We start from the raw sequence: 24,537 nt of genomic DNA on the forward strand, positions 1-24,537 counted from the left end.
CCCATTCTAGCCAGAGAATTACCTAACTTGCTCAACTTCCCACACCTGCACTGGTACTGCTGGTCCCCACCCCCCTGTGAAGTCAAATCAAACAGGCATCTGTGATGCTAGGGACCTCTGGAGAATGCAGAAAAAGATCATCGACTCAGCACTTCTAGATGAAGACCATTGCAAATGTTTCAATTTTGCCTTTTGCACCGAAAAGCTGGACTCAGTCATCATACAGGATGAGGATATTTGTGGAACATCCAATTCCAGTTAGATGTTTAAATGTATATAATAGTGACTGTACCCTGAAACTCATTAATTGGTTATGAAACACTTTGGGATGGATGCCTCAAGTATATCGTCTGGTGTTTCCAAATGTATGCCGAAAAAAGTCAGAATTCAAATTAAAATTTTCATGGAGTCCATTCCTTTTTAAAATTAAATTAATTAGATTTCCAATTAAGGGGCAATTTTAGCGTGACCAATTCACCTATCCTGCACATCTTTGGGTTGTGGGGTTGAAACCCACGCAAACACCGTGAGAACGTGTAAACTCCACACAGAAGTGACCCAGGGACAATCAAACAATTATGATAAAACTTTCCAATTTTTTAAACTTAATATTTCTGTTAAGTTTCCCAAAACAAATGTTTAATCAATACACAAGTTGTTAGGCAATCACAAGGTCCTGGCTTCAAGCCCCTCTCTAGAGCCCGAGCACAAAATTTAAGGCAGTCACCGCAGTGTAGTACTGAGGGAATGCTGTACTGTCAGAGGTACTATATTTCATTTGGGATGCAGTCCAGATGTTAAATCAAGGCCCTAATCTGTCCTCATGTGGAGATTAAAGAGCCCATGTTTCTATTTTGTAAAAGTGCAGGGGAGTGATGCCTGGTATCCTGGTCAATATTTAACGGTCAATCAACATCACAAGAACAGATTATGTGGTCATTATTTCATTGCAGGTTTGCTGTGCACAAATTGGCTGCCATGTTTCCTAAAACATGGACTGGTTCGAAAGCACTTAATTGGCTGCAAGGCACACAGACGTCTAGTGGTAATGAAAAGGCTATGTAAATACAGGTCTTTTCTTCATGCATGATTATAGTACTACGGAATAATCGTTTCATTTTGTACTTACTGACACTACATAGTCAGAAAAATTGAGAGAATCTGCACTCAAATCACAACTTTATTGATAAAATGTATGGATTGGAAGGGATAATTGTTTTAGAATTTACAGTTTATGGGCTGAAAATTAATGTTTCAAACTATATATGGAGAAAGGCTCAAGGGTCTTGTTTTAAAAACCGTTAGATGATCTTTAAGAAATATTCGCAGCAAAAAGGTTTTACATGGCTTAAGACCAAGATGAATGAAACAATTAAACAAAAACAGAGGGTTAAATATAAGATGTGTGAAGAGTGTAAATGATTTTAGACTGTTTCAATCCAGTTCTTAATGGGCATGGGCCTGGAGCACAAAAGATACCCACAACTTGACATTAATTGATAATATTGCTCAGACAGGCCCAGAATTGTTGACCAGTAAATTCAGAACAATCTACATTGCTGCAAAAGTGCACGAGGTTGGATCTGAAGCAAAAAAAACCTAGAATTACTTTTTGTAACGCTTTGCAAAGTGAGTTAGCTTACATTTTTCTTATGTTAGATTTATAAAATAAAGCATACATGAAGGATGTGATGAAGATTTTTAAAAATTAACCCCCCCCCCCCGGCCTCTGTTTCTCCCTCCCCCCCCCCTCCCCCGTGCCTCTGGTTCTCTTTCTTCTCCCCCCCCCCCGCCACCGAGTTCTCTCCCCCCAACATCACACACACACACACATCTCGGCCTCTTGTTCCCCCGCCACACACACACCTCAGCCTCTGGTTCTCCACCCCCACACACACCTCGGCATCCGGTCCTCCCCCACCCACCTCGGGCTCTGGTTCTTCCACCTCCCCCCCCAATGCCAAGGGGGTCCTTGAGCCCCTCACTAGGGCAAGGCACCCCCTTCCTTCCAGGTGTGGGACAATTTCTTGAAGACACAAAAGCTGAACAGTATATTGTTTACTTTACAAAAAACTCAAACTCTAAGTATATATTTAGATACGTCATAAATATCCATTTCCAATGTTGATCAACATGCTGCACATTTAGTTTATTTTGGTATTCATTTGTTAAAATTTGGGCAATACCCAGGAGGCTGCCTTCAACTTTTTTTTTAAACCTCAGCATTGTTTCAATTGTTTCAATGTAACATATCGTTCTGGGAATTGAAGTCATTGTACCATTTCTGATTTGAAATGCTTGCCATAACCTTTCAAACTTTCCCGAGTATTGGGGAGGTCTAGGATCGGAAAGTGGCAGCTAGAAAGGCTGCAAGGACACCCAGTCAATTTAATATCAGTGGTGGTATTAAAATAATTAGGAATTAAACAGGCACGGTGAGGTTCAAGTTAATCAAGGAGAGGCAGCAGAATTTCTAAAAGGTAGATATTATGGTCTCATCATGTTTGACCAATGGAAATGAAATTTTTGTTTGTTTGTTTTTTAAAAAAATTTAGAGTACCCAATTCTTTTTTTACGATTAAGGGGCAATTTAGCGTGGCCAATTCACCTAACCTGCACATCTTTTTGGGTCGTGGGGGTGAGACCCACAAAGTCACAGGGAGAATGTGTAAACTTTACACGGACAGTGACCCGGGCCGAGATCGAACCCAGGTCCTCAGCGCCGTGAGGCAGCAGTGCTAACCACTGAGCTATGATGCTGCCCTCGGAAATTAATTTTTGATCAACAGAAATTTAAAGAAGTTTGAATGTGGTCTATATGGTTTTTAAAGAAAGCATTTGATAAAGTACCACATAAAAAAAAAAGAGGCTCATGGAGCTGGCAGGCCAGTATCAACTTGGATAAAAATTTGTTTTAAATACAGAAAACAGAGATCTGTAGCAAATAGGTGCTTTTCTAGACTGGTGGACGGTACCAAATGGTACAGAGTGGTGTAAAATAAATTTAAATTTCTTGGATGTTGGAAGGGAGTAAAATTCAAAATTTATCAAAGATACGAAATTTAAGAATTATATCAACTGACTGCAACAGGACATAGGTTGGCTAACAGACATGTGGCAGGTAGAATTTCAGAGAAGCACGATGTAATACATTTTGGCAAAAGGGATGGGGCATGAAGGATTTGAACTAACAAGGTTACTTTGGAGAAGCTGGAGTTATTCTTCTTGGAGTAAAGGAAGTTGATGAGAGATTTGATAGTGATGCACAAGGTCATGAAAGATAAGATAGACAAAGAAAAACTGTTCCTATTAGCTGATGAAACATGGACATGGGGACACAGATTTAAAGTCCTGGGCAAGGTTCAGGGGGATGCAAGGAAGAACTTTTTTTACTCAGCAAATGTGTGCCCGGAAACTTACTGCTTATATGGGCAGACGATGCAACGGTGGTCACTGATTTCAATAAGAAATTGGATGGGGAGTTAAATAAACTGATTGGATTGCTCTTCAGAGTAGGCATGAGTTCAATTCTACAGAGAATTATAGGTTGCACTAAAAAGGGCTTTCACCACCTGTAAAACACCATTCATAACTGCAGTATTGAGAAATTACACATTGCTCTGCACCTGAAGTGTCAAAAATCCTAGTATTGGGCAGCACAGTGGGTTAGCCCTGCTGCCTCATGGCGCCGAGGTCCCAGGTTCGATCCCGGCTCTGGGTCACTGTCCTTGTAGAGTTTGCACATTCTCCCCGTGTTTGCGTGGGTTTCGCCCCCAAACCCAAAGATGTGCAGGTTAGGTGGATTGGCCACGCTAAATTGCCCCTTAATTGGAAAAAATTAATTGGGTACTCTAAATTTTTTTTTTTAAATCCTAGTATTTGTAGCTAAGTATCACATAGCACCCACATGTTCTTTAGACAAAAGTATGATGAGAGAATGTTCTACACTAATGCTAACATGCTTTCCACAGATTTGTTCTTTGATTCAAACATTTACCAACAGGTCAAATACTGTAATACTGTTATTTGCAGTAATTTCTAGCATGTTACTTAGGGCTTGCAAAGACCATTGCAACTTCTGACCACAAATTAGGTAATGAGACTGGTAAATGCTGTCCACATCCTGAACTGAGAAAGTAGCTAAAGCTTGTTACATATGAGACTTGCAACTACCTGCCATCACAATTAATAATGTAATTGTTTAATTCTAGCACAAATTTTGGCTGGAAAATGTGCAGCAAATCTTACAAAATGCTTCAGTGTTTTAAAAATACAATTCCCTTCTGTAGCAATTACTCTCAGGGATAGCCAGTTTGTGTATTAAAATTCATAACCATTGTTTTTGTCATCAAACTGACACTAATTAGATCTAAAACTAAGCTGCAAAGAAAAACCAGCAAAACAAGTTCAAAACATCATGCATTATGAAACTGGCATTTGCTGGAAAAAAAACTTTAATGAGCACAGATAGTTTTTTAAAATAATTATAATTAGCACCTCTATATGTGAAGCACTGAATTTTAAACTTCCAGAAAAAACATTGCGGACAACAGGATGTTGGAAAGTATTTTAGCGCATATCGAATAAACATGAATCTTAAAATAGGAAAGTTTCCTTTTCTAATAGGCTGCTAAATTCTAAAAGTAGCTTTCAAATACTTGGCTAATTATAATTTCTGGATATGTCTCCTCTTGTACTGTAAACGTTAAAAAAATCAGCGAGTAAAACACGAGCTGCAAATAAATTCAGCACAGTACACACCGATATTTTCTCGGGTTATTAATGCAATCACTCGCTATGTAAAACAATGAGGTTTTTAAAAAAAAAGTCGAACTGAGTCTGCAGTTTTTAGAACTAATATGTAAGGGGGCAAAAGTTGTGTTACAAAACAACCTCTGTGAGGAGCCAAAATTGGGCCAATGCCCAGCCCCCAACAATCATTCAACCTCTCCTAAAGGCTAATGACCTCACTTCCTTTGACATCAGCATGCTGGACTGGGGGATGGGACAGTGACAGCAGAAAGCAGCGAACCCAGTTCCGAGATTGGTGGGAAATGCATCAATGAACTCCAGCAGGCTCACCAATCGTACAACTGCAGCATATTACCAGGCTTCTCCTTTTATTTTAAGGAACAGCAAAAGAAAAGCCTTCGGAACAGAAACTGTTCAACAAAACGGTTCTACAAGAGCGCACTTCTTTTATTTCTAATCTCACCGCACAAAGGCTCTGCACGAACAGATAAGCAAAGCGAAACATTCCACTGTCGTACACATTATAACCTACCTCGAAAGTGTAGAAGGCCCGTGGGCTGGAAAGGCCCATTCGAACTGGCTGCATCCACCACCATCCTGCTACCAGGTCTGTTACATGTCAACATCTAGCCTATACCAGCAGAACAAGCTGTTCCTTAAGGCAAGAAACCAGCTTCCATTTTAGCACAAAACACTCAGAAAATGAAGCTACACCGAAGGGAAGAGGCTAGTTAGTGATGTCAGCAAGCAGCAGAAAGCTGATTGGGTAATAATGACTACATAAAATGACACTAACAAACTGCAAATAGAAAAACATTTCTGATTGGCCATCACTGGGCATTAAGTGTATACATTGATCAGATTACTGTTCAACTCTGTTCATTCCCTAGGTTTAATTAGGAGCAAGCAATAGTTCCTTCAAAATGAAACACACACAGATATATGTATTTAAAAATCAGATTCGAATCTTGGGTATGTTACACAGCAAATTTTGTATGACACTATTTTCTTTTTTTATGTCCTTTCTCTTGCTCATTGCAAATAAAAATGAAACTAGTTTGTATATTAAATCCTTTAATTAGATAACCTCCATTTTATCAATATTTGGAGGTTGGAGCCACCATTTAAAAGGTGCTGTGTAAGTCAATTTGGATTCGTCAATGCCCAGGTCAAGCAAATGAATTATTTTTATGCACTGGCAGCCTGACATGACTACAATGCATTTCCACCATCTGAGGAGTGGTTCAATTCCACTAATTTTTCCACCTTCATCTGTGAAGGCTATGACACCCATCCACCACCTTAAACATTCATTCCCCCACCACTAGCACACAGTGGCAGCGGTGTGTAGTATCTACATGATGCACTGCAGCAACTCACCGAGCCCCTTCCAAACCCATGACCTTTACCACCAGAAGGACAATGGCAGCAGGTGCATAGTAACACCACCAACTTCCAAGTTCCCCTCGAAGCCACAAACCATCCTAACTATATCACTACTCCTTCATGTCACTGGGACAAAATCCTGGAACTTCCGAACAACACTGTGGGTATTCCTGCAGCACAGGGACTGCAGCAGTCCAAAAAGGTGGTTCACCACCGCCTTCTCAAAGATAATTAGGGATGAGAAATAAATGTTGGTTTAGCCAGCAATGCCCACATCCCATGAAAAAAGGCCAGGCATGATAGCTGACTCAAGACAAGCTGAAACAACATTTGTAGATATTTAAATCATAATCACGTGGATTCGTCCAAAACCAACCAGTGGAATAATGGTGCCAATTATCTCCCAGTCTGAAATACATCAATCCACCACTTCCCATCACTGTGCGAGTTTCATCTCCATAATGCCATTTTCTCCTCAATTTCATAGACTTCGATTCCATGAATAAACATATTGTATGGCCTTGTATGGCACTTTGTTAAATGCCTTCCAAATGCCCATATATACATCTACTGCATTACCTAGATCAACTTTCAAAGAATTCAAATCAACTTAATCAGACAGGACTTGCCTTTAATAATTCATGCTGGCTGTCCTTGATTAATCCATGCCTTTCCAAACTACGTCTATTATGTTCCTAATAATGATTTCCAATAAATTCTACACCACCAATATCAGCCTGATAACTTTGAGTTTCTATATTTATACCAGTTTCCATTCTTGAACAGTGTTATTCCTTGTTAATGAGGTTTGAAAAACTGTGAACTGCTTCTGCATTCAGCAAGCTCCCACAAACGGCAACATGACACTGAGATACTGCCCGATATTTATTTTTTGTGATGTTGGTTGAAGGATAAATACTGGTGAAGACACCAGCAGTGGCACCATTGCTCTTCTTTGAAGTAGTGCCGTGGGATCTTTCACATCCACTCGAGGAGGCAGGTAAAGCCTCAGTTTAACATCTCATCTGAAAGACTTCACTCCAACAGTACTCGCTCAGTACTGCACTGGTGTGTCAGCCTTGATTTTTGCACTCAAGTCCTGGACTGGGTCTTGAACCTGAACCTTATGATTCAAAGAAGAATGTGCTACCATCTGAGCCATGACCGACAGGTAGGGAATCTTGCTATTCCAGGAAAAGAAGTTGCTGTCAAGTTGGGCTGCGGCTTTTGGTTGGGATTGCACTCAACATTTCCTTCTCTTCCCACCCCAAACACGTGCTTTTTTCTCCAACTCTCCCATCTACCCTTTTATCCTCTCACTACAGCACTGGCGTCTACCCAGCAATGTGGAAATTTCCCAATTATGTCCTGTACAAAAGAAGCAGAACAACTCCAACCCAGCCAATTACTGTTCCATCAGTCTACCCTCAATCATCAGTAAAGTGATGGAAGGCTCATCAACAGCACGATCAAGGGACACTTGCTTAGCAATAACCTGATCACTGATGCTCAGTTTGGGTTCCACCCTGACCTCATTACATCCTTGGTTCAAGCATGGGCAAAAGGGCAGAATTCCAGAGGTGAGGCGAGTACTACCCTTGTTATCAAGGGGGAAGGAGACGTATCTAGCACAAAGGAAAATGGTTGTAATGGCTGGAGGTCAATCATCTAAATTCTAGGACATCACTACAGGAGTTCCTCAGGGTAGTGTCCTTCGACCCAACCATTAACAGCTACTTCATCCATGACCTTACTTCCATCATATGGTCAGAAGTGGGGATGTTCGCAGACGACAGCACAATGTTCCGCACCATCTTTGACTCCGCAGATACTGAAGCAGTCACTCCCAAATGTAGCAACACTTGGACAATATCCAAGTTTGGGTTGATAAGTGACAAGTAACATTCATGCCACACAAGTGTCAGGCAATGACATTCTCCAACAAGAGAAAATCTAATTGTCGCCTCATGATCTTCAATGAAATTACTATCGCTGAATTCCCCCCATTAACAACATCCTGGAGTTTACCATTTACCAGAAACTGAACTGCACTACCCATATATATATGTTACTCACCTCCTGACTCCCCAAAGCCTGTCCATCATCTACAAGGCACAGGTCAGGAGTGTTATGGAATAATATCCATTTTCCTGGATAACTGCAGCTCCAACTATATTCAAGAAGCTGGACACCATTCAGGACAAAGAGAAAAATGGTTTACGGGTAGGTGGTCTGTGGAACTTTTGTGACACTGGAGCAGGACCTCAGAAGCATAAAGGTTGAGAACCCCTGTGCTAAGGGGCTGGTTTAGCTCAATTGACTAGACAGCTGGTTTGTGATGCAGAACAAGGCCAGGAGCGTGGGTTCAATTCCTGTACCAGCTTACCTGAACAGGTGCTGGAATGTGGCGACTAGGGGCTTTTCACAGTAACTTCATACTTGTGACAATAAGAGGTTATTATGATTATTAGACAATGGCACACGATAGAGGTCATCTTAACCTGCTTCTTTTCAGTGGCGCAGTGATTAGCACTGCTGCCTCACGGTGCTGAGGACCTGGGTTCGATCCCAGCTCCAGCCCCGAATCACTGTCTGTGTGGAGTTTACACATTCTCCCTGTGTTTGTATGGGTCTCACCCCCACAACCCAAAGATATGCAGGGTAGGTGAATTGGGGACACTAAATTGCCCCTTAATTGGAAAAAAGAATTGGGTACTTAAATTTAAAAAAACAACCTGCTTCTTTCATCCACACCCAGCCCCAACTTCAAATTTTACCTAAATAACACAATAAAAATTTGTTCTCCTGCTTTTCTTAAAATAATTGTGAAATAACAGTTGCAACTGCGAGAAGCTAAAGGCAAACATTCCAGCACTTCAGCTGACTGAACAGTACAATGCATCCTGAAAATTGGGTACAAAGCACATACTCAGACAGCACAATCTAAATTTAAGTAACCAAATCATAGCTCTAAGCAAAAAATATCAATCTTAGCCCAGCTTTTGTGAGTACTCAATGACAACATTTAATGGAGTCAATACAATGGATTAACTGAATTGTGTTATTGAAATGTTTTTTAAAATATTTTGTTTAGACTATGAACAATAGACATGAGAATTTTTAGTTAGTGAGAATAAAATAGCCAATATCTTCAGTATGTACTTGGGGAGTGATTTGTAGGAACATTATAAAACTACATGGTGATGGAACAAAGAGCCATGGCAAGGCATTGCTCTGATCAACACCAGAAATGCTAAAAGGGGCTTCAAAGAGCATAACATAGTATCATGCTAGGCAGTGTGGAAGGTTTAACACTATAATTCAAATTCTTGTTTACACAACAGTTTTCAAAAGGAATTCACAAGAACTTTAATGCACTCTGGATATATATGCAAACATATGGCAGTAATGAAATGGACAGTTTTATATCAAGCAATACATACGTTATACAAATTCCATTCAGCTATGATTTCACATTTAACACATGCAAACCATCATAGCATATAGGAACATAGAAACAAGGAACAGGAGTAGGCTATTCAACCCTTCGAGTCTGCTTCGCCATTCAATCTGATCATGGCTTTTCTTCCCTGGACCCACTTTTGCCAACCGGCCGACCTTCGGGACCCACGTCGGATGACCTTCGCAACACACGCCAAGGTCGCTTGCCTTTAATGTGAAAGGGGAGCCTGCTTGGTCCTCATGATTTCCCCATCATATTCACAGGAGTAGAGGGCAATGCGCACATCAGGTGTAGACTTCAGACAGTTCTTTTGTGCCGTCTTCATATTTGTGATAATAGAAAATCCATCCTCGCACATGTAGGTTGTCATGAAGGAATAGCAACAAAATGCTTGTTTTACTCAGCACTGAATTCTTCTGGGAGATGCTATGTGTTATCACAGGTTAGGTATAGCAATGTAGTTTTTTATTTGGAGTAAGCTGTAAGTTGATAATTGACTCCTAGGTCTCAACCTCAAACGGAATTTTTCAGCCATCACTTACTTCTCTTTCAAAATCTAACACACATGGTCTTTGCATCTTCATTTGCATTGGCACAATTGACAAAACCAAACCTCACTAAATCTTCTTTATACAGCTTTATTCCTAAGTTACGTTTCTTCTTTGTAGGCTGTTAACCAGAAGCCCTGGAAGCTCTGTACAGAGCTAACACTAGCACTGACCTTTCCTGCTGTGGACTCTCCTCTGCAACTCTCTCCAACAGATTCAGTTGTGAGATCCTGGCCAGAAGATACACCGCCTATTTTTGTCTCTGGCCTTCTCTTATTTGTAACGAGACAAATCTTCTCGCCTTGCTTGCCAGCAGATAGAAAATGGAAGAAGCTCTCCACAGTTATTTGGCACCAAAAGCATGTACATTGCCAAAAGCTTGACCCCTCATATACGTGCAGGGTGCGTGACAGCTCTCTTCTGGTCAGCAGACTACACACAGCCACATTTTGTTCCTAATTCATCACGCACGACCCGCGCTTTGAAAAACTCTGCTCTAACTCAATGCCACACTCTCCCCATACCCCTTAATGGCTTTAAAGTCTAGAAATATATTTATTTCTTAAATTTATTCAGTGACTCCACAGCCTTGTGTTAGAGAATTCCACAGGTTCACCAGCCTCTGAGTGAAGACATGTCTCCTCATCTAAGTCCTAAATAGCCTACCCTGTATCCTGAGACTGTGACTCCTTGTTCTAGACACCCCAGCCAGAGATAGCGCTGTGGTATTTTCATTGGATGAGCATTCCAGAGACCCAGGGTAGTGTTCTGGTAACAGGGTTCAAATCCCACCTCAGCAGATGGTTAGATTTGTATTCAATATGTTGATTGTCATAAAAACCCATCTGGTTCACTGATGTCCTGTAGGGAAAAAAATTGGCCACCCTTATCTGGTGTCGCCTACATGTGACTTCAGCCCCCACAGCAATATGGCTGACTCTTAAATACTCTCTGAAATGACCAAGCAAATCAATAAATGCTGGCCCAGCCAGTGACGCCCACATTCCCCGAACAGATGTTTGTAAAAAATCCACTCTCATTCTTCTAAATTCCAGTGAATACAGTCCCAGTTAACGCAATCTCTCCTCATACGAAAGTCTTGCGATCCCAGGAATCAGTCTGGTGAACAGTCATTGCGCTTCCTCTTTGGCAAGTATATCTTTTTTAGATAAGGAGACCAATTCGGTACACAATACTTCTGATGTGGTCTCACCAAGGTCCTGTACAGCTGCAATAAGACATCTTTGCTCCTGTATTTAAGTCCTCTTGCGACTTCCGGTTGCGGTGATGCAGAGCTAAGCCACACGTTCGGTAGCTCCCGCTATTTTTGGTCTTTTGGGCTCTTTTAAGGGTCCGTAGCGGTGCTGGATGGACTTTTCCCCGTGTGGGAACACATCCACTGCGCTTATCTGCTGGTGGATGGACTGGACCAGGAGCGGGGCAGTCAAAAAATCGGCTTTGGAGCAGAGAAAGGTGCGAGGCAGGAAAAACAAGATGGCGGCGGGCGGGGAACTGGCAGCGTGGCAGCAGTGAGCGCAGGAGCAGCAGGAGCAGCTTCAGAGAGCTGAAGGCTGAGATCCTGGAACCGTTTAAGGCCTCGTTGGACAAGCTCATGGCGACTCAGACGGCTCTGGGTGCAGAGATCCGAGAGCTACGGCAAAAGGCCTCGGAGAGCGAGGACAAACTCCTGGGCCTGGCAGTGAAGGTGGAGTCGCACGAGGCGCTCCACAAGAAATGGCTAGCGAGGATGGAGGAGATGGAGAACCACTCCCGTCGGAAGAACCTGCGGATCCCGGGCCTCCCGGAGAGGCTGGAAGGTTCGGACTTGGGGGCCTACGTGGCCGTGATGCTGAACTCGTTAATGGGCACGGGGTCATTCCAGGGGCCCTTGGAGCTGGAGGGTGTCCATCGAGTGCTGTTGAGGAAACCTAGGCCGAACGATCTGCCTAGGGCGGTGCTGGTCCGTTTTCACCGCTTCGTTGACTGTGAGTGTGTGCTGAGATGGGCGAAGGAGAGGAGCAGCAAGTGAGAGAATGCAGAGATCAGGATTTAGCAGGATTGGAGCGCGGAACTGGCGAAGTGAAGGGCTGGTGTTAATCGGACGAAGGCAGTGCTTCACAAGAAGGGGGTGAAGTTTGGCCTGCTACAGCCAGCTCGCCTCTGGGTCACTTACAAAGATCGCCAGCTCTACTTCGATTCCCCGCAAGAGGCCTGGGCCTTTATCCAGGCAGAGAAGTTGGACTCGAACTGAGGACTGGGGGGCTGGGGAATGATGTACATGGTCCGGAGGCTTTGTCCTCCTTGGTATCCTTTCGTTTTTACTGGTTGTGTTTGTTGATCCCATTTTGCTTTTCTGCTTTTTGGGGCTATTTGGGTGCTTTCTTGTTTTTTCACTGGTGGAGGGTTGGGGAGCTGTTCGCGGTCCCGCTGGGTCATGCGCCCTTTTTCCCACGTGTTGGGTCGGTGGGGCGGGGTTTGGGATGGAAGCGCGGGCTTTCTTCCCGTACTGGAGGAGCAGTGGGCGGGACCGGCACTGGGTGGGGGGAGTGGTGGTTGTGTTACACGGGGGGGGGGGGGGGGGGGTCGTTGGGAGCGGCCGGGGTCAGCAGGAGTCGGCTGACTTACGGAAGTACGATGGAAGGGGTTACGCAGCTAGGGGGGGGCCTAGCTTTGGGGGGGGGGTACCAGGTTGCTGCTGCAGGGGCCGAAGGGGAACTGCTGGTGATGGGGGGATGGAGGGGGGTTGTTGGGAGGGGGGGTCTGCCACCGTGGGGAACGGGCCTGGGGGGTTCTGCGGGCACGTGGTGAGCCGAGGGAGAGCTATGGCTGACCGGCGCAGAGGGAAGGGGAAGACCCCCCCAGATTCGGCTGGTCACATGGAACGTGAGGGGGCTGAATCGACCGGTAAAGCAGTCCCGGGTCTTGGCACATTTGAAGGGGCTGGGAGCGGACGTGGCTCTGCTCCAGGAGACGCACCTTAAGGTGGTGGATCAGGTGAGGCTGAGAAGAGGCTGGGTTGGACAGGTGTTTCACTCGGGGCTAGATGCGAAGAATCGAGGGGTGGCGATTTTAGTTGACAAGAGCTTGTCGTTCGTGGCGTCGAGTGTGGTGGTGGACAGCTGTGGTAGATACGTAATGGTGAGTGGTAGGCTTCAAGGGGAGCGGGTGGTTCTGGTTAATGTGTACGCCCCCAACTGGGACGATGCGAGCTTCATGTGGCGAATGTTGAGCCGGATTCCGGACCTGGAGACGGGCGGCGTGATCTTGGGTGGGGATTTTAATACTCTGTTGGATCCAGCTCTGGATCGTTCGAGGTCGAGGACGGGTAAGATGCCGGCGGTGGCCTCAGTGCTGAGGGGGTTCATGGATCAGATGGGAGGGGTAGACCCTTGGAGGTTTTTGAGGCCAGGAGGTAGGGAGTTTTCCTTTTTCTCCCATGTCCACAAGGCTTATTCCCGGATTTACTTTTTTGTCCTCAGCAGGGCGCTAATCCCGAGAGTGGTGGGGGCAGAGTATTCGGCGATAGTCATATCTGACCACGCTCCGCATTCGGTGGACCTGGAGCTGGGGGAGGGGAAGGATCAGCGCCCGCTGTGGAGGTTGGATGTGGGGCTTCTGTCAGAGGAGGAAGTATGTGGGCGGGTCCGTCGGGGCATAAAGGGATATTTGGAAGCTAATGACAATGGGGAGGTGCAAGTTGGGGTGGTCTGGGAAGCACTGAAGGCGGTGGTTAGAGGGGAGCTGATATCTATTCGGGCGCACAGGGAGAGGGGGGGGAAGAGGGTTGAGGGGGAAAGGTTGGTGGAAGTAATGGTAAGGGTGGACAGGAGGTATGCGGATGTCCCGGAAGAGGGGCTTTTGAGGAAGCGTCGCAGTCTCCAAGCGGAGTTCGATATACTGACCACCCGGAAGGCGGAGGCGCAGTGGAGGAGGGCACTGGGGGCGGTTTATGAGTACGGGGAGAAGGCAAGTCGGATGCTGGCCCACCAGCTCCGGAAGCGGGAGGCAGCGAGAGAGATAGGGGGAGTCACAGATGCAGGAGGGAACCTGGTGCGGAGTGGTAGGGACATTAATGGGGTGTTCAGATCCTTTTACGAGGGGCTGTACCGGTCGGTGCCCCCTAGGGAGGTGGACGGGATGGACTGCTTTCTGGATAAGCTGGAGTTCCCAAGAGTGGAGGAAGAGCAGGTGGAGGGTCTGGGGGCCCCAATCGAGTTGGAGGAGCTGATGGAGGCGCTGGGGAGCATGCAGACAGGGAAAGCACCGGGACCTGAAGGGTTCCCGGTGGAGTTTTGTAAGAAGTTCTGCTGGGCCCGCTGCTAGTGCGGACCCTGAATGAGGCGAGGGAGGGGGGGGGGGGTGCTTTGCCCCCGATGATGTCTAGAGCAATAATCTCACTGATCCTGAAGCGGGATAAGGACCCCTTCCAGTGTGGGTCTTACAGGCCGATCTAACTCCTCAACGTGGACGCAAAGTTGTTGGCTAAGATACTGTCCAGGAGGGTGGAAGATGTGGTCCCGATGGTTATCCATGAGGACCAAACGGGGTTTGTGAAGGGGAGGCAGCTGAATGTTAATGTGCGGCGGCTTCTTAATGTCATGATGATGGCGTCGGCGGATGGGGAGGCGGAAATAGTAGCATCGATGGATGCGGAGAAAGCTTTTGATAGGGTGGAGTGGAGCTACCTGTGGGAAGTGTTGAGGAGATTTGGGTTTGGTGAGGGATTCATTAGCGGCTGTATAGTGCCCCGGTAGCGAGCGTGGTGACGAATGGGAGGAGGTCGGACGACTTTCGGCTGTCCCGGGGGACGAGGCAGGGGCACTTGTCTCCCCTGCTCTTCGCGTTAGCGATTGAGCCCTTGGCCATGGCGCTGAGGGATTCGAAGAACTGGAAGGGGATTGAGCGGGGGGGGGGGGGGGAGCACCAGTTGTCGCTGTACGTGGATGATTTACTGTTGTACATCGCGGATCTGTCGGGGGGGAAGGGGGGGGGGGGGAGGAAGAGAGAGAGAGATGCCAGAGGTGTTGAGGATACTTGGGGAGTTTGGGGATTTTTCTGGCTATAAGCTTAACGTGGTGAAGATGAGCTGTTTGTGCTGCACCTGGGGAACCAGGAGAGGGATATAGAAGAGCTCCCGTTGAAGAGGGCAGAGAGGAGCTTTAGATATCTTGGTGTCCGGATAGCTAGGAGCTGGGGGGCCCTGCATAGGCTAAACTTTTCGAGGCTGGTGGAACAGATGGAGGAGGAGTTTAGGAGGTGGGATGCGCTGCCACTCTCTTTGGCGGGCAGGGTCCAGTCAGTTAAGATGACGGTGCTCCCGAGGTTTTTGTTTCTCTTCCAGTGCTTCCCCATATTGATTCCGAAGGCTTTTTTTAGGAGGGTTAATAAGAGTATTCTGGGGTTCATGTGGGCGCGGAATACCCGGAGAGTGAGGAGGGTATTCCTGGAGCAAGGCAGGGAGGTAGGCGGTTTGGCGTTGCCCAACTTGTGTGGGTATTACTGGACTGCGAATGTGGAAATGATTCGTAAGTGGGTGATGGAGGGAGAGGGTGCCGCACGGAAGAGGTTGGAGGTGGTGTCCTGTGTGGGTACGAGTTTGGAGGCATTGGTGACGCCCCGCTCCCACTCCCCCCGGCAAGGTATTCTACGAGTCCAGTAGTGGTGGCTTCCCTCAAAATCTGGGGGCAGTGGAGGCGGCATAGGGAGGAAATGAAGGCCTCAGTGTGGGCCCCGATACGGGGCAATCACCGGTTTGCACCAGGGAGAATAGATGGTGGGTTTTTGAGTTGGCATAGGGCAGGTATCAGGCGGATGGGGGACCTTTTCCTCAACGGGAAGTTTGCGACTTTAGAGGAGTTGGAGGGGAAGTGGGGTCTCCCCCCTGGGAATACTTTCAGGTATATGCAGATTAGGGTGTTTGTTAAGCAGCAGGTGGCGGAGTTCCCGCTATTGCCGCCTAGGGGGGTGCAGGATAGGGTGCTCTCGGGGACGTGGGTCAGTGAGGGTAGGATCTCGGCAATTTATCAGGTGATGCAGGAGGGGGAGGAGGCCTCGGTGGAGGAGCTGAAAGCGAAGTGGGAGGAGGAGCTAGGGGAGGAGATCGACAAGGGGACGTGGGTGGACCCCCTGGGGAGGGTGAACTCGTCCTCTTCTTGCGCACGGCTCAGCTTAATTCAGCTGAAGGTGCTGCATAGGGCGCATATGACTGGGGCCAGGCTGAGCCGGTTCTTTTGGGGGGGGGACAGATGTGGGAGGTGTTCGGGAGGCCCGGCGAACCACACCCACATGTTCTGGGCGTGTCCGGCGTTGGAGGGGTTTTGGAAGGTGGTGGCGGGGACCTTGTCCAAGGTGGTCGGTTCCAGGGTGGAACCGGGCTGGGGGCTCGCTATCTTTGGGGTAGCATCGGAGCCAGGAGTGCAGGAGGCGAGAGAGGCCGGTATCCTGGCCTTTGCGTCTCTAGTAGCCCAGCGTAGGATTCTTTTACAGTGGAGGGACGCAAAGCCCCCGAGCCCGGATTCCTGGATTAACGACATGGCCGGGTTCATCAGACTGGAGAGGGTCAAGTTTGCCCTGAGGGGGTCGGTACAAGGGTTCTTCCGGCGGTGGCAGCCCTTTCTCGATTTTCTGGCGGAGGGTTAGAGGGTGGTCAATCTCAGCAGCAACCCGGGGGGGGGGGGGGGGGGGGGGGGGGGCTGTGGGGCTGTTAAGGGAGTTTGTTTTTGCGACTATATGTTTGCTACTTTCTTTTTTTTGTTGTTATTAATTTATTGCTTTGTATTGGGGGGGTTCTTCTTTCTGTTTATTTCTATGCCTTGTTTATTTTATTGTTGGGAGAAAATTTGATGTTGAAAAATTTGAATAAAAATTATTTTTTTTTTTAAAAGTCCTCTTGCAGCGAAGGCCAACATTTAATTTGCCTTCCCAACTGCTCACTGTACCCCCACGTTTCCTTTCAGTGACTGGTGTACAAGGACACCCAAATCCCTTTGTCTGTCAACAATTCCCAATTTTTCACCATTTAAATAATACTCTGCCATTCTGTTTCAATACCTGAAATGGATAACTTCACATTTATCGACATTAAACTGCATCTGCAACTCAACTTGTCTGAATCACCTTGAAACCTCGTAACATCCTCCTCACCACTCACATTCCCACTAGGTTAGATGTCGTCAGTAAGCTTGGAAATATTACTTTGGTTCCCTCATCCAAATCATTGACGTATCATAGAATTTACAGTGCAGGAGGCCGCCATTTGGTCCATTGAGTCTGCACCGGCCCTTGGGAAGACCACCCGATCCAAGCCCACACCTCCACCCTCCCTGTAACCCAGGAATCCCACCAAACCTTTTTGAACACTAAGGGCAATTTAGCATTGCCAATCCACCTAACCTGCACATCTTTGGACTGAGAGGGAAAACCGGAGCACCCAGAGGAAACCCACGCAGACACAGAGAGAACGTGCAGACTCCACACAGTGACCCAAGCTGGGAATCGAACCTGGGACCCTGGCGCTGTGAAAGAACTGTGCTAACCACTATGTTACTGTACTGTATATTGTGAACAGCTGTGGCCCAAGCAGAGATCCCTGTGGGATCAGTCACCACCTGCCACTCCTACTCCTGTCTGTTAACCAATTCTCAATCCATGCCAACATGTAACTCACAATCCAATGTGATTTAATTTTGCACTCGCGTCATAGAACAAAGAAAATTACAGCACAGGAACAAACCACGCTGCCGGTCAACTAAAACCTTTTACATTTCTGAGGCTTGCATCCTTCTGTTCCCATCCTGTTCATGTCACCCTTGAACATCACAATTGTACCCGGTTCCACCACCTACCACCTTTGGCAGCAAGCTCCAGGCACCCACTACCCTCTCTGAAAAAAAACTTTGTCCCTCGCACCTTAAACCGATGCTCCCTAGTCATTGATTCTTCCACCCTGGGAAAAAGCTTCTGACTATCCACTCTGCCCATGCCCCTCATAATCTTGTCGACTTCTAACAGGTTATCCCTCAATCTCCGTCGTTTCAGTGCGAACAAATCAAGTTTATCCAATCTCTCCTCACAGCTAATGCCCTTAATACCAGGCAGCATCCAAGTAAATCTCTTCTGTACCCTCTCCAAAGTCTTCAAATCCTTCTGGTAGTGTGGCGACTAGAATTGAACACTATATTCCAAGTATGGCCTAACTAAGGTTCTCTACAACTGCAGCATGACTTGCCAATTTTCATACTCAATGTCCTGTTTGATGAAGGCAAGCATGCCGTATATGCCTTCTTGACTACCTTCTCCACCTGTGTTGCCACTTTCACTGACCTGTGGACCTGTACACCCAGATCCCTCTGGTTTAAAGTGTGTCCACTTCAACGCCAGGAGCATCCGGAATAAGGTGGGTGAACTTGCAGCATGGGTTGGTCCCTGGGACTTCGATGTTGTGGCCATTTCGGAGACATGGCTAGAGTAGGGACAGGAATGGTTGTTGCAGGTTCCGGGGTTTAGATATTTCAGTAAGCTCAGGGAAGGTGGTAAAAGAGGGAGAGGGGTGGCATTGTTAGTCACGGTGGCAGAAAGGACGTTTGATGAGGACTCGTCTACTGAGGTAGTATGGGCTGAGGTTAGAAACAGGAAAGGAGAGGTCACACCCTGTTGGGCGTTTTCTATAGGCCTCTGAAAAGTTCCAGAGATCTAGAGGAAAGGATTGCAAAGATGATTCTGGATAGGAGCGAAAGTAACAGGGTAGTTGTTATGGGGGACTTTAACTTTCCAAATATTGACTGGAAACGCTATAGATCGAGTATTTCAGATGGGTCCGTTTTTGTCCAATGTGTGCAGGAGGGTTTCCTGACACAGTATTTAGATAGGCCAGCAAGAGGCGAGGCCACATTGGATTTGGTACTGGGTAATGAACCAGGACAGGTGCTAGATTTGGAGGTAGGTGAGCACTTTGGTGATAGTGACCACAATTCAGTTACGTTTACTTTAGCGATGGAAAGGGATAGGTATGTACCGCCGGGCAAGAGCTGGGGGAAAGGCAATTATGATGCGATGAGGCAAAACTTAGGATGCATAGGATGGGGAAGGAAACTACAGGGGATGGGCACAATTGAAATGTGGAGCTCGTTCAAGGAACAGCTACTGCGTGTCCTTGATAAGTATGTACCTGTCAAGCAGGGAGGAAGTGGTCGAGCGAGGTAACCGTGGTTTACTAAAGTAGTTGAATCACTTGACAAAAGGAAGAAGGAGGCTTATGTAAAGATGAGACGCGAAGGTTTACTTAGGGCACTCGAGAGTTAGAAGTTAGCTAGGAAGGACCTAAAGAGAGAGCTAAGAAGAGCCAGGAGGGGACATGAGAAGTCTTTGGCAGGTAGGATCAAGGATAACCCTAAAGCATTCTATAGGTATGTCGGGAATAAAAGAATGACTAGGGTAAGAGTAGGGCCAGTCAAGGACAGTAGTGGGAAGTTGTGCGTGGAGTCCGAGGAGATAGGAGAGGTGCTAAATGAATACTTTTCGTCAGTATTCACGCAGGGCAAAGACAATGTTGTCGAGGAGAATACTGAGATACAGGCTACTAGATTAGTAGGGCTTGAGGTTCCCAAGGAGGAGATGTTAGCAATTCTGGAAAGTGTGAAAATAGACAAGTCCCCTGGGCCGGATGGGATTTATCCTAGGATTCTCTGGGTAGCAAGGGAGGAGATTGCTGAGCCTTTGGTTTTGATCTTTATGTCGTCATTGTCTACAGGAATAGTGCCAGAAGACTGGAGGATAGCAAATGTTGTCCCCATATTCAAGAAGGTGAGTAGAGACAACCCCGGTAACTATAGACCAGTGAGCCTTACTTCTGTTGTGGGCAAAGTCTTGGAAAGGTTTATAAGAGATAGGATTTATAATCATCTAGAAAGGAATAATTTGATTAGGGATAGTCAACACGGTTTTGTGAAGGGTAGGTCGTGCCTCACAAACCTTATTGAGTTCTTTGAGAAGGTGACCAAACAGGTGGACGAGGGTAAAGCAATTGATGTGGTGTATATGGATTTCAGTAAAGCGTTTGATAAGGTTCCCCACGGTAGGTTATTGCAGAAAATACGGAGGCATGGGATTCAGGGTGATTTAGCAGTTTGGATCAGAAATTGGCTCACTGTAAGAAGACAGAGGGTGGTGGTTGATGGGAAATGTTCAACCTGGAGTTCAGTTACTAGTGGTGTACCACAAGGATTTGTTTTGGGGCCACTGCTGTTTGTCATTTTTATAAATGACCTGGAGGAGGGCATAGAAGGATGGGTGAGTAAATTTGCAGATGACACTAAAGTCGGTGGAATTGTGGACAGTGCGGAAGGATGTTGCAGGTTACAGAGGGACATAGATAAGCTGCAGAGCTGGGCTGAGAGGTGGCAAATGGAGTTTAATGCAGAAAAGTGAGGTGATTCATTTTGGAAGGAGTAACAGGAAGACAGAGTATTGGGCTAATGGTAAGATTCTTGGTAGTGTGGATGAGCAGAGAGATCTCGGTGTCCACGTACATAGATCCCTGAAAGTTGCCACCCAGGTTGATAGGGTTGTTAAGAAGGCGTACGGTGTGTTAGCTTTTATTGGCAGAGGGATTGAGTTTCGGAGCCATGAGGTCATGTTGCAGCTGTACAAATCTCTGGTGCGATCGCTTTTGGAGTATTGCGTGCAGTTCTGGTCGCCGCATTATAGGATGTGGAAGCATTGGAAAGGGTGGAGAGGAAATTTACCAGGATGTTGCCTGGTATGGAGGGAAGATCTTATGAGGAAAGGCTGAGGGACTTGAGGCTGTTTTCGTTAGAGAGAAGAAGGTTAAGAGGTGGCTTAATTGAGGCATACAAGATGATCAGAGGATAAGATAGGGTGGACAGTGAGAGCCATTTTCCTCGGATGGTAATGGCTAGCACAAGGGGGCATAGCTTTAAATTGAGGGGAGATAGATATAGGACAGATGTCAGAGGTAGGTTCTTTACTCAGAGAGTAGTAAGGGCCTGCAACAGTAGTGGACTTGCCAACATTAAGGGCATTTAAATGGTCATTGGATAAACATATGGCTGATAAGGGAATAGTGTGGATGGGCTTTAGAGTGGTTTCACAGGTCAGCGCAACATCGAGGACCAAAGAGCCTGTACTGCGCTGTAATGTTCTATGTCAATGCTCTTAAGGGGTCTGCCTTTTACTGTATATTTTTCCCATTGTATTAGACCTTCCAAAATGCATTACTTCATATTTGTCCGGATTAACCTCATTTGCCATCTCTCCGCCCAAGTTCTAACCGATCTATATCCCGCTGTATCCTGTGACAGTCTTCATCGCTATCCACAATTCCACCAACCTTTGTATCGTCCATAAACTTGCTCCAAATCATTTATATATACTACAGTGGATTGGATTGGATTTCTTTATTGTCACATGAAATGCGGTACAGTGAAAAGTAATGTTCTGTGTACAGTCCAGACAGATCATTCCATACATGAAAAAAACATAGGGCAAACATAAATACACAACGTGAATACATAGACACAGGTATCGGGTGAAGCATACAGGAGTGTAATACTATTCAGTAGAGAAGATGCGTGAAGAGATCAGTTCAGTCCATGAGAGGGTTGTTTAACAGCGGGAATGAAGTTGTTTTTGCATCTGTTAGTGCGTGTTCTCAGGCTTTTGTATCCCCTACCTGATGGAAGAAGTTGGAAGAGTCAATAAGCCAGGTGGGAGGGGTCTTTGATTATGCTGCCTGCTTTCCCAAGGCAGCGGGAGGTGTAGAAAGAATCAATGGATGGGAAACAAGTTTGCATGATAGACTGGACTGTGTTCACAACTCTTACGTTCTTGGGCCAAGTAGTTGCCATACCAGGGCTGTGATGCAGCCAGATAGGATGCTTTCTACGGTGCATCTGTAAAAGCTGGTAATGTGGACATGCCGAATTACCTTAGTTTCCTGAGGAAGTATAGGCACTGCTGTTCTTTCTTAGCATCGACATTGGTGGACCAGGACAGATTGTTGGTGATGTGTACACCTATGAATTTGAAGCCGTCAACCATCTCCACCTCGGCCCCATTGATGAAGACAGGGCTGTGTACGATACTTTGATTCCTGAAGTCAATGAAATGAAATGAAAATCACTTACTGTCACGAGTAGGCTTCAATTAAGTTACTGTGAAAATCCCCTAGTCGCCACATTCCGGCGCCTGTCCGGGGAGGCTGGTACGGGAATCGAACCGTGCTGCTGGCCTGCTTGGTCTGCTTTAAAAGCCAGCGATTTAGCCCAGTGAGCAATGACCAGCTCTTTAGGTTTGCTGACATTGAGGGAGAGATTGCTGTTGTTGCACCACTCCACTAGGTTCTCTATCTCCCTCCTGTACTCTGACTAGTTTGAAATCCGTCCCATTATGGCCGCGTCATCAGAAAACGTGGAAGTGGAGTTGGAGCCAAATTTTGCCGCACACAGTTGTGTGTGTATAGGGAATATAGTAGGGGCCTAAGTACGCAGCCTTGCGGGGCCCTGGTGTTGAGGACTCTAATGGAGGAGGTGTTGTTGTTTATCCTTACTGATTGAAGTCAAGGATCCAGTTGCAGAGTGAGGAGCCAAGTCCTAGGTTTTGGAGCTTTGATATGAGCTTGGCTGGGAATATGGTGTTGAAGGCGGAGATGCAGTCAATGAATAGGAGTATAACATAGGAGTCCTTGTTGTAGAGATGTTCCAGGGATGAGTGTAGGGCTAGGGAGATTATGTCTGCTGTGGACCGATTGTGGCGGTATGCGAATTGCAATGGATCTAGGCATTCTGGGAATATGGCGTTGATGTGCCTCATGACCAACCTCTCGAAACACTTCATAATGATCGAATGTCAAGGTCACCAGACGCTAGACGTTGAGGCACGATGCCTGGTTCTTTTTTGGCACCGGTATGACGGTGGTCTTCTTGAAGCAGGTTGGGACCTCAGAATGGTGTAGGGAGAGGTTGAAGATGTCCACAAATACATCTGCGTAGGGTCTGAGTGCACGACCAGAGGGTTCACTCTCAAGAAGGCCGATCTGACTGCGGAAGCTGCGACGGTGGGTATGAGTATGTCCGAGGCTGCTGAGGCAGTTGACAGTGGTTTGATGGTTTCCTGCTCGATCCGAGCATAGAATGCATTGAGTTCATCGGGGAGGGGTGCTCTGCTGCCAGAATTTCTACTCGGCTTCGCTTTATAGCCCGTTATGTTGTTTAAGCCTTGTCAAAACCCATGCGAGTCTGTGACGTTAGTTTGTGACTCTAGATTGGTCTGATATTGTCTCTTAGCATCCCTGATGACTTTGCGAGATCGTACCTGGATTTCTTGCATAGGTCAGGGTTGCCAGTCTTGAACACCTCAGACCTAGCCTGCAGTAGGGAGTCAAACTCCCGATTAAGCCATGGTTTCCAGTTGAGGAACGTACGTACTACCTTCTTTGGCACACAAATCTTCTACACATTTGCTGATAAAGTCTGTGATGGTGGTGGCATACTCATTTAGGTTGGTCGCTGAGTTCTTAACTATGGACCACTCCACCGATTCCAAGTAGTCATGCAGGAACAGCAAAGGTCCCAGCACTGATCCCTGTGGAACACCATTAGTCACAGCCCTCCAAGCCGAAAAGCTGCCTTCCATTGCTAGTCTCTGTCTTCTATGACCAAGCCAGTTCTGTATCCATCTTGCCAGCTCACCTCAGATCCCATGTGACTTCACCTTCTGTACCAGTCTACCATGAGGTCTTTATCAAAAGCTTTCTGAAAATCCAAATGCACCACATTCACTTGTTCACCCTCATCTATTTTACTTGTTACGTCCTCAAAAAACCTGGTTTGTGAAACACTATTTTCCGTTCATAAATTTGTGTTGACTTCTGTCTAATCCCATTGATAAGTGTCCTATTATCACATCCTTTATGGTAACTCTAGCATTCTCCCTACTACTGATGTTAGGCCCTTCATCCTGGCAAACGAAAATGGCAGGGGGATAGGAACTTATGCAAGGAGTCAGAGGAGGAGGAATCAAGGACAAAAACAAAAGACAGAAAGGGGAGTAAGAAAAGTGATAGGCATCACTTCACGGCCTTTTGGCTAAGGTCAAGTGTAGTAGCCTTTTGGTTCAGATCTGGTATGTCTCTCTTGTGGGGACCATGAATTGGATTCAATTTGAATTTGAATTTGAATTGGTTTTTGGAGCAGGCAAGGAGGTGGATTAGGGGTTCGCCCCTGACCACACTCTGAGCCCTGGCTTTGTAACTCAGAAAAAGTAACAAAAAAATAGAAAGAAAAGTGATAGGCAGAGAAACCAAGGGCGAGATTCAAACATGGCCACAGTGAAAAATAGTGGAAATGAGGCAAGTATTGTTAAAAAGATGAG

At 46.3% G+C, this 24,537-nt stretch overlaps 1 protein-coding gene and 1 non-coding gene across 6 annotated transcripts in view; one reads left to right on the forward strand and one right to left on the reverse strand.

Moving 5' to 3' along the window:
* ppp2r5ca (protein phosphatase 2, regulatory subunit B', gamma a) overlaps window positions 1-24,537 on the reverse strand; it is a 263,516-nt gene that overhangs the window by 138,175 nt on the left and 100,804 nt on the right. For 2 of the 5 annotated variants that reach the window (XM_038776778.1, XM_038776788.1), the window contains exon 1: window positions 5,285-5,497. The exons of 2 other annotated variants lie outside the window; for them this stretch is intronic. In XM_038776778.1, the coding sequence (XP_038632706.1) occupies window positions 5,285-5,378 (94 nt within the window). In that variant the 5' untranslated portion in view covers window positions 5,379-5,497. Of the gene's footprint in view, window positions 1-5,284; window positions 5,498-24,537 lie in introns of those variants that run through there. One more of the 5 variants, XM_038776769.1, reaches the window with a different exon arrangement.
* Window positions 24,232-24,429, forward strand: LOC119962560. The gene has a single exon (XR_005459914.1). It is a non-coding gene; the product is annotated as a U2 spliceosomal RNA (small nuclear RNA).

Source organism: Scyliorhinus canicula, chromosome 2 (assembly GCF_902713615.1).
Source record: "Scyliorhinus canicula chromosome 2, sScyCan1.1, whole genome shotgun sequence".
NCBI classification, from domain to species: domain Eukaryota; kingdom Metazoa; phylum Chordata; class Chondrichthyes; order Carcharhiniformes; family Scyliorhinidae; genus Scyliorhinus; species Scyliorhinus canicula.